This window comes from Oryctolagus cuniculus, chromosome 1, assembly GCF_051225735.1.
Source record: "Oryctolagus cuniculus isolate XC-2025 breed Fujian yellow rabbit chromosome 1, ASM5122573v1, whole genome shotgun sequence".
Taxonomy (NCBI): Eukaryota; Metazoa; Chordata; class Mammalia; order Lagomorpha; family Leporidae; genus Oryctolagus; species Oryctolagus cuniculus.
In genome coordinates, this window is record NC_142867.1 from 185,327,945 (window position 1) to 185,338,389 (window position 10,445).

The following is a 10,445-nucleotide window of genomic DNA, read 5'->3' on the forward strand; positions in this document are numbered from 1 at the left end:
TTTCAAATTATGGGTCTCTTGTACTATTATGCTTCTGAAAATATATTATTTTAACTTCATTAAATTTGTTCAATGACAACATATGTTGATGTGCAAGTTATACGATTTTAAATATACTTTAATATAAATAAAATATTTGCAATAAATTAAATACCTTTTGTCTGTATACATTTCTAAATTTTGCCCTCAAAACTACACATATCAAACTTTGGGAAATTCTATTGGTCTGATTCACTTTTGACAGTGAGGAATGGCAGAAGAAAATAAAATGTGGAAATCATGAGAGTGACCATAGCAATGGTAATAAGAGCTTTATTTACTGAGAACATCATATATGCTGTTTAACAGTATTTCATTTTCACAACCACCCTCACAGACACTTACCTCAGAAATATGGAGCACAAAGGCAAGACCGGGAAGTAGCGGAAGTTATCTTCATTTTGCCCAGAGCAGCTGTAATTAACACATAACGTGTTTTAGTAGTTAGTCTTTTTATTGGTCAGCTGAGATTTCACACCTGCTTATTTCATAGAAGTTGGGGTATGGTAGTGAAAGATTAAATTTTTTTTCTTATGTGTTTGTTATTAGTCAAACAAAATAATAATCCCAGAAAAAGGATGTTAGTGTCAATTATATCCATTCCATGAATGATGAATCTTCTTTTGCTAGGATCAAGCAGGAGAAACCAGACTACATTTTCTTATTTTAACTAATAATTTTATTTCCTTAGCTGCTACTTGATCAGTGAATATCTTTGTCATGCTTAGTCAAGGCACTTGCTCACAAGCCTTTGCATTCTCTTGCATGAGTAGCTAACTTATTAAAGACAAAAAAATCTTCTAGCTCTCTGGAAGAAAATAGTGAAATAAATATTTTAAACATATTATAAAATATCAGAGTCAGCAGGGATCTGAAGGATCTAAGACTGCTTGCTTATTTTACAGAGGAAGAAAAAATGGAAATCCAGCAATAATTAGGAAAAGTTCCCCTATGTTTCCACAATTGGCGTCTTCATCATACAGTTTATTACATGTATTTTTTGGTTTGTGTACCTGAATTTTGCTTCCAGTGTATGGTGAACTCAGTACAATCATGGTTTATTTGTTTCTCATCTTACGTTCTTAGCAGAGCACCTTGTACTTACTTCATGCTCAATAATTGCTTTGTTTTTGCTTTTTAAAGATTTCTTTCTCTCTTAAAAAGGCTGATAAACAGAGATAGAGGGAGAAAAATAGAGAGAGAATCTTTTATAGCTGATTCACTCCTCAAATGGCCACAACAGCCGGGTCTGGGCCAGACCAAAGCCAGGAACCGAGAACTCCATCTGGGTCTCCTACAAGAGTGTCAGGGCTGAGGTACTGAGGTAGGCCATCTTCTGTTACCTTCTCAGGCACATTAGCAGGAATCTGGATGTGAACTGGACGAGCCAGGGCTTGACCTGGCACTCTGATATGGGATACTGCCATCTCAAGTGCAGCTTCACCTCTGTACCACCACACTGATGTCCCAATATTGTTTTTTGATTAAACGATATAATGTATTCTACAAATCTGTCTTTTTGTTCTCCTTTGGCATAAACTTTCAAGATACTTAAATCTCATTTAACATTCCACTATTTACCTACTTTATAAAGTGTTAAGCACATACATTTGGGAGCTATTTTGGTGAATAATACAGACTTGGAAAACTGGAACAGTATGCTGTTACTTTCTTGTATTCAGGACATAGAAAATATGAGAGTGGGCCGGCGCCGCGGCTCACTAGGCTAATCCTCCACCTTGTGGCGCCGGCACACAGGGTTCTAGTCCCGGTCGGGGCACCGGATTGTCCTGGTTGCCCCTTTTCCAGGCCAGCTCTCTGCTGTGGCCAGGGAGTGCAGTGGAGGATGGCTCAAGTGCTTGGGCCCTGCACCCTATGGGAGACCAAGAGAAGTACCTGGCTCCTGGCTTCGGATCAGCGCGGTGCACTGGCCGCAGCGTGCTAGCTGCGGCAGCCATTGGAGGGTGAACCAACGGCAAAGGAAGACCTTTCTCTCTGTCTCTCTCTCTCACTGTCCACTCTGCCTGTCAAAAAATAAACAAATAAAAAAAATAAAAAAAGAAAATATGAGAGTAATTCAAAAAGTTCATGGAAAAATTTAATTAAAAGGTAAACTTATTTCAAAAGTTAATTAACTTATTTGAGAGACAAAGAGAGCTGGCTTCTTCACCAAATGTCCACCATGGCTGGAGCTGAATCAGGGCCAAAGCTAGGAACTTGGAACTCAATCCAGTTCTCCCACGTGTCAGGAACCCGATTACCTGAATCATCACTGCTGCACTGGCAGGAAGCTGGAGTCAGGAGCTGAAGCCAGGAGTCACGTCCAGATACTCTGATGGGGACAGGAGTGTCTCAACTGCTGGGCTAAATGGTTGCTCCCAGATAAGTTCATCCTGGTGCAAAAAATATTGAAATCCACAAAGAGCTTTTTATAATATTCATTTTCAATAAACTTTTTGAAGACTCTCTTATTTTAAATTGGTCAAAATCAGAAAGATATTTGAAAACTGGAAAGATATAAAGACTGTGTTTAAATATGATCATTAGACATCTTAGTAAATGCCAGAAGCTGTAGGACATATACATTTATTTTTGGCAGTGGTCATGGAACAAATGAGCTAAAGTGTGTAAAATGCTTAGATAAAGGTGAAAATGTACTAGATGTTTTCATATGATTAAATTACAAGACAATTACTCTAATTACTTTTCACCATAGTCTAATTACAGTGTAGCTTTGGGTCTGTTAGAATACTTAAGTCTGAACGTTTTGGAGGTTTTACCTCCTTGGCTTTCCTGTGTCTAATGATAAACAGTTTTTGCTATTGCCAAGAAGATAATGGAGTTGTAGCACGATCTGTAAAAAAAAAAAAAAACACACACACACACACCAACCTCCCCCCACCCCAAACTTCGCCTATTAACACTCTTTGGTGTGAAGTTCACTTTAAGAAGTGCATTTCCAGAGCCTGGTTTTCACCTGTGAAGGTCAATGTATCCTCTTTTTTAATCTTCCGGATCCGGTTTTTATAGCTTGATGAAATACGACATGTTTCTGCTACCTCCCCCTCCTTCCTGTGTCTCTTTCCCCACCAGTTTTTTTTTTTTTTTCTATTCCTCTTGGCATCTGGACTTCTTTTTCTGCCAAATGAGTCAGTTACAGAGGAAATGCTTAACCCACATTTTTCATCTTGGCTGGGAAAAAAGGTTTGAAAGCAAAAGGTTCCTGAATATGTTTCACTAGGGCCCTGCCACAACCCCAGACACTCTCCTGAGAATGCCATGCTGTATCCAGGTTGGACAGTGATCGGTGATCCATTTTCACCTGGTATACATTTCACAAGATCAATACTTGTTCCAGGACTTTTGTTTCTCTTGGAAAATATTATTTGTGTGTGTGTGTGTGTGTTCCTTAATATCTAGTCTCCCTCTACCAAAAATTTGATTTTACAAGCACAAACAATATAGTAGAATTAAAGTGAAAAGAGAAAATAGGTAGATGGAAAAGGAGAAAAATAGGAGTAGCATCCTCAGGTGACAGTGAATGTTTTTGTATTGCATAGAATAGTTACCACTGCTGATTGTTTATTGTATATCACACCAATAAAAACAGCTAATCTAATGAAGTAGTGTAGCTGCTGTTTTGCATCTGTTTTGATTTTATAGATGTAGAAACCGAGGCTTGGATAAGTTCATTTATTCTGCTCCATAGTCTAATTACTGGTGGAAGTGGAGCCAAATCCTCTGGTAGTTATCCAGAGTTTCAGCACTATATCCTCCTGCTTTTTGGCAAGTCCCTTATCAATGGTAACGCACAACACTATCTCAGCAAATGCCCAAGTAGCTGGACTTCATAAACTGGCCAAGTTTTTCAACCGTTGGTGCTTAGAAAGCAGAACAGGTGGGAGGAGCAGTAATGGTTAAGTGCCAGCGGTAGTTGTGGTGCCGATGGAGGAAGTGGTGAAATAAACAGGCTGTCCATGCTCTTTGCCACACTGCAGGTCACAAAATAGATCATGTAAAGTCTAAAGTTTTTTCTGGGTGTTGTGTTCTTCACCAAGAACCTGGTGTTGGTTAAACCAAGTAAACTTAGCAATAAGCTATAAAAGTGAAGTTACCACACTGTACAATTCCATCAAGATGCAAATTTCTCAATATCATAGTTACAGCTCTGTAAAATGCTCATAAATCAACATGCACATTTGTTAAATATTTCACATATACATACAAGAGTATTATATTACATTATAGTCTCACAAATTGGACGCAAAATGAATTCACTGGCAATGTTAAATATTAAATAGGGAATAGTTTTGTTTGCACCAGACTTAGAATTTGAACTTAGAATTTGAAACATCCTGGCATCTCAGTTCCCTTGAGAAAGTGACAAGTTTCTTTCAAAGCTCCTTTTCCTCTAAGCGAATTTCTCTCTAGCAAATGGAAGCCATTAGAATGATTCCCTAGATCTGAAAACTACCTCAAAGCACTGTAATTTGTCCATCTGACAGTTTATTTAGTTAGATCACACCAGTCATACCAATAATTTAAGAAAAATACATTGTCTCCCAATATGTCTTAGGTACTGCACTAGGAAATTTATGCATATTATTTCGCTTGACTTTAATAGCAACTCCATGAGATAAATTACCATTTTAGTTATTGAGAAAACAAAATAAAATAACTTGTCTATCCAAGACCACATCAGTGATGGAGCCAGAATTTGAACCCATGTCCTTGACCCTTGGATTACCCAAAATGCCCCCTCAAGGAACTGGGGAGGTTGTCATAGAGACCTTGCTGTGTGTAGAGAGAGTTGCTGCAAGAGACAAAAAGCCAGCAGGATTTGCTATATAGGTTTAAACTAGGCACATGTACTAGAATTGAAAGGTGAAACTATTGTATTCTGTTTGTTTAAAAAGATTTATTAATTTATTTGAAATCTGGAGTGATAGGGATGGATTTAATCTGTGGGTTAATTTTTTTTTTAGATTATTTATTTATTTGAGAGGTAGAGTTACAGTGAGAGGGAGAGACAGAGAAAGGTCTTCCGTCTGCTGGTTCACTCCCCAAATAGCCGCAATGGCAGGAGCTGTGCTGATCCGAAGCCAGGAGCCAGGAGCTTCTTCCTGGTCTCCCACGAGGGTGCAGGACCCAAGCACCTAGGCCATTCTCCACTGCCTTCCAGAGCCACAGCAGAGAGCTGGACTGGAAGAGGAGCAGCCAGGACTAGAACCGGCGCCCATAGGGGATGCCGGCACCACAGGCTGAGTATTAACCTACTGAGCCACAGCACTGGGCCAGTTAATTCTTTAAATGGCTGCAACAACTGAGCCTGGGTCAGGACAAAGCCAGGAGCCAGAAACTCCAGCAGGGACTCAAGTACTTGAGCTGTTGCCTGCTGTTTCTCAGGTGTAATAGTCTGCAGCTGTATGGAAAGCAGAGTAGCCAGGACACAACCAGCACTGTACTGTGGAACTTGGGCATCTCAAGCTGTGGCCCAACCTCCAGCACCCAACACTGTGTCTGTATTGTTTGTTTGTTTATTTATTAAGACTTGTTTAGTTATTTGAGAGGCAGAGTTACACAGAGGTCTGCTGGTTCACTCTCTAGATGGATGCAACCACAGCAGCTGGGCGGGTTGGAAACCAGGAGCCAGGAGCTTCCTCCCCGTCTCCCATGTGGGTGGCAGGGGCCCAAGAACTTGGGCCATCTTCCGCTGTTTTCCCAGGCGCATTAGCAGGGAGCTGGATTGGAATCGGGGGATTCAAACCTGCGTCCATGTAGGATGCCTGCCTCAGAGGCTGGGGCTGAATCCGCTATGCCTGCATTGTTTATTGATTACAGGTATACCATATTCAATGTGTTTCTCAACTCCACATACTACCCAAGGTGACAAAAGGGTCTATGAAAAGGGGTAGAAGTATCTGCTGTGTTTAGATGATAGCCAAATTAACATTGGCCTCTTCTTTCTCCTACAGCCAGTCTCCCTTTTCATGAGAGGAATAAGCCTCACTCTGATTCAAAAGCAGGGTTCAAAGAAAAGATGTCTATTTCTTGCCACCAGCTACGTGTTATCTGTGCTTAGAACTGGAAAGCACACATCAGAAGAGCACCAGCGTGGAGAGACAGATCATAAGGTACAATGAAGGAGAAAGGGGATGTTAAAATCTCACAGGATTTCAGAGGCGTGAGGCCGGGCCTCACGGACGCTTGCTGTCGTCCGGTTGGGGGCGGCGGAGGTCGCTGGTTCGCTGGGGCCCTCTGTGGCGCTCGGCGGCAGGGCGGAGCGAGAGGGGGCGCTGCGCCGGGGGTGAGGCTCAGTCGCGGTGGCGACCCAGATGGGCGCCAGAGCCCCAAGTGCAGGGACGTAGGGGCGGAGCTTCCCCCGGATATCGTGCGGTTTGCGCCGAGGCCTCCGCGCGCCCTCCGGTCCCGAGGCTCCCGCGCTGCGCTGAGCGTGTCCCGCCTTCCAGCCGGCACCGACGACGGGCGGCCGGCCGGGGCAGGCAGCACTGGTCCCTCGGGAGCAACGCCCGCTCCCCGAGGACAGGAAACTGTTAGAGAACCGGAGCAAGCAGCTGACTGGGGACCAGAGATGCTCACGTCGCCGGCAGGTGAGGCCTATGTTTCAGAGGTCACTGTGCCCTGCCTGGCCCCTGAGTTGCACCTGGCGGCCGAGTGCTCCGTGGTCCTGCGTGTACCCCTAAGATCCAGAGGGCCGGAGCTGACAAGCACGTGTTTAAGCAGTTGTGCCAGGAGGTCCCCATCCCAGAACGCCAGCCCTGGCAGACTGTGCAGGATATGAAGACAGGGGCTCCCTCAGTGACAGTGTGGCTGCAAGACCCTTTTCCACCAGGCCTGGCTGTGACTGCAGCACCGTTGGCAGCCGTGCGTCCGGCCAGCGGGGAGCCCGGCCTCACTGGGTTGGTGAATGCCGTCAATTTCAGTCTGTTCTCGTGAGGGTGGGAGGACTGCAAGGCTCGAAGCCACAGCTGTGCCACGTGGTGGCAGAGGCTACTGGCCTGGCCGATGTGACATGTACAGCTATAACCCAGACATGGACTCAGACCCTTTGAGGGAAGATGGCAGCCTCTCTAGTCCTTCAACTATTGTCTTCAACAAATTGTTTTCGTCAACAGCTGCTCCATCACAGGGTTCACCTACAACCCTCAGAGGCAGGCAAAGAGTGAACATGGAACCGGGGGAGGAGGAGGTGAGGATGCCCCAGGTCCAGGCCCAAGACAGGGTCCTGGTGATTTGTATGTGAGGAGAAGCAGAGGCCCCAGCTTCATCCAAGTTCAACCAAGCCTGGACCTTCTTTAGCTAAGGGCTCCCAGGCCCAGCCCAGATGCTAGCCAGATCCTGGCACTGCCTGTGTCCTGGCACTTCCCATGGCCACATGTGCCTTGTCTTTTGTCTCCAGCCTCTGGATGGCCATTCACCCCTACAGGCACCTGCTGCTAATACTGAGGCTGGGCTGGATAGCCTGGGGGCTGGTGGGAAGAGCAACTGCCCTGTCCACACAAATGTCACAGCAGGGGGTGGTGGACCAGAGCATATCCATGTATTTTGCCCTGGACCTATGCACTCCAGCCTAAGCAGGCTGTAGCAGTCATCAGCTCTGGTCTTATGTGGGCCCCTCACCCCACCTGTACTCCCCACCTTGCCCATCTGGCCATGTGCACTGAGTGTCACTTTGCTGCAGCTCATTTGTTTCTAATAAAAGTTCCCGTGGTTTAAAAAATGTAAATAAAATAAAAACCACATAGATTTAGGATTAAGTGCTGAAATAGACCTTTTTAAATAGCCCGCTTTACTTCTTAAAGCCCTGGATTACTTTTCTAAAAATTAATGGTGACTCAGATCACCTCCAGAGTTGTAATCAAGGTATAGTGCAGGTTATACAGTTAAACCCATGGCACCAGTAGATACAAAGTAAACCAAGAGAGTGTTCATCTCCTGTCTTTACACAAGCTCTGCTTTGCTTTTCTCATCCCTCTCCTCCCCTTTCTTTTCCTTCTTCTCTTTTCATTATTTTTTTCTGTACCCAATAGTTTTTCTCAACCCTAAGCTAGGTATCTTTATGTATGTTTTTATTGCAACTATGTATAAAGGAAATACCAATTCTGTTTTTTAAAATGTGATTTTTTCTTTTTTAATTGACACATGATTACATACATTTATGGGTTCAGTGTGGTGACTTAATAAGTAACACTTTTTTTTTTTTCCCTACAGTATGCTTTTAGAACTATTCCCTCACACCACTCTCCCTTTGTCAACCCTCAGTAACCATCTGCTCTTACAAAAGACCACACAAGGACTGGCCCACACACCAGCCAGAGCACATGAGCCAATTTTTGCAGCAAAGCAAAATGCAAAAGTCTGGAGTAGGAGTAGAGGAGAAACATGGCTTTCTTTACAGAGGTAATATGACTCTGATTAAGAACAAGGGCACTGAAAGACCTGAGTTTGAATTTCAGCACCAACAATAAATTTCTTTGAAGGAATCATGGGTTTTGTTGTTGAAGAATACCTACTTCACAAGATTGTAAAAAAGAATAAGCAAAATAATATCTATAGAGTGCTTTGTGGATTGATCGGCCTATAGTAAGCCTTTAATAATCACTAGCTATATATTTTCCTCAAAATATTTTCTCTGGCCTCCTAACAATAATGAAACTCAGTCTTTGGTGGACTCTGTGGCCAGGACTGGGAGAAGAAAAATGGTATGATTTTAGACACTGTCCTCTAAAAGTATGAATTTTTATTCTAAAATATTTTGAGTGTACATATCATTTAACCAGGAAAATTCCACTTCATTTTTGTGCAGTTAGGAAGCATAAAAAATTTTATGTGCACACATAGCACACTCTCAAGTACATTTATTTGTACTTTTTTTTTTTTAAGATACACACATACTTGTTTTTAAAATTTATCTGACTGGTAGAGATATAGATAGTGAGAGAGAGAGACAGAGAGAAAGGTCTTCCTTTTCCGTTGGTTCACCCCTCAAATGGCTGCCACGGCCGGCACTGCGCCAATCTGAAGCCAGGAGCCAGGAGCTTCTTCCTGGTCCCACATGTGGGTGCAGGTGCCCAAGCACCTGGGCCATCCTCCACTGCCCTCCTGGGCCACAGCAGAGAGCTGGACTGGATGAGGAGCAACTGGGACTAGAACCCGGATCCCATATGGGATGCGGCACTGCAGGTGGAGGACTAACCAAGTGAGCCACGGCGCCGGCCCCTTATCTGTACTTCTATAGCAACCTGCTCATCTGTTATCTCCTATGTAACCCAGTGTGAGTAGGGTTTATATTATCCTATTTTATAATTAATGGAAATAGGAACACAGGAAAACAACCTGACTTGGCAAAAAGCCAAGGTTAGACCTGGGGTGTCCGGACCCTTTCCAATTTTTTTTATCCTCTGTAGTGGCTGATGACCATGGAGGCAAAATGCACTAGGATTTGACTGCCAGAGGAGTCCCAGCTGAACGGTAACCAAAGGAGAGAGGAGTACTTGGAAGTAGCATGGCTGAAATCCAGCTAAGCGTTGAAATCTTGTTGGCAATTTCTCCTTAATTGGCAGCAGTAATTACTGTCAGTGATCCATCTAGCCACTTTGCGAACAGCAGGGATGCTAGCAGGAGCGCCTGGTGGATATCTCCTAAGGGAGCAGTGATTGCTTTGGCTGCACTCGGCTGCAGCAGTCTTCGGGCAGTGAAGCTCCTGCAGTGGCACAGTCGGAGGCGCTAACCATTTTCTAATAACCACCTCAGGCTTTGGCATCAGACTCTCTGGCATTGTCTAGGGAAGCTCTTTGTGCTCTTTCCTGCCGCTTGTCAAGTCAAGCCTCTTGTCTAATTTTGCTGGGAAAACTGATACTGTGTATTAAATCACTCACATCAGCGCATTCTGGTGTGTGCCTTGCTAGCGGGTTCTGGTGTGTGCCTTGCTAGGCTCAAGCAAACAGCAGAGAGGTTTTTAAAAAGGTCCTCTGTTTCACAGCTTTTCCATCCATGGGTCCATGTGTCTGACATCAGGATGTGGTGCTGAGTTAATGACCTCAGGAAACACTTGGATGCCCATATTGTCTGCGTGGTTTTCTTGAACCTCACATGGACTGACTTCATCCTGTTTCAGAGTCCATAGGGCTGCATTTGCCTCTCCACTTCCTGTGCAGGCCTTCCTCTGGTTTGCGGCTGTGCACTTCATCTTGCGCCTTTAAGGGGCACACTGAGCTGAGGGAGACAGAGACATTTTGTGAGGTCTGCTCCGTGCTTATCACCCAATCACTGATCTCAGCTTTTCTTTCCCTATTTTACAAATCTGAAGCACTTCTTCTCCAGTCTGTCTATAACTCTCTGTTCTAACTCTACCATCTTCGGAGGAAATAAGCAGGTGTTAAGTT

General features: G+C 44.0%; 1 protein-coding gene across 1 annotated transcript; it reads right to left on the reverse strand.

Annotated features, from left to right (window-relative positions):
* Positions 1–259: 259 nt before the first annotated feature.
* LOC149128787 (uncharacterized) lies at positions 260–9,838 on the reverse strand. The gene is made up of 4 exons (XM_089306769.1): positions 9,634–9,838; positions 6,210–6,657; positions 2,301–2,432; positions 260–453 (listed from the first exon to the last, which is right to left on the reverse strand). Exons 1-3 carry the CDS (start codon positions 9,836–9,838, stop codon positions 2,357–2,359), a joined length of 729 nt encoding a protein of 242 aa, XP_089162895.1. The 3' UTR covers positions 260–453; positions 2,301–2,356.
* Between the last annotated feature and the right edge of the window lie 607 nt (positions 9,839–10,445).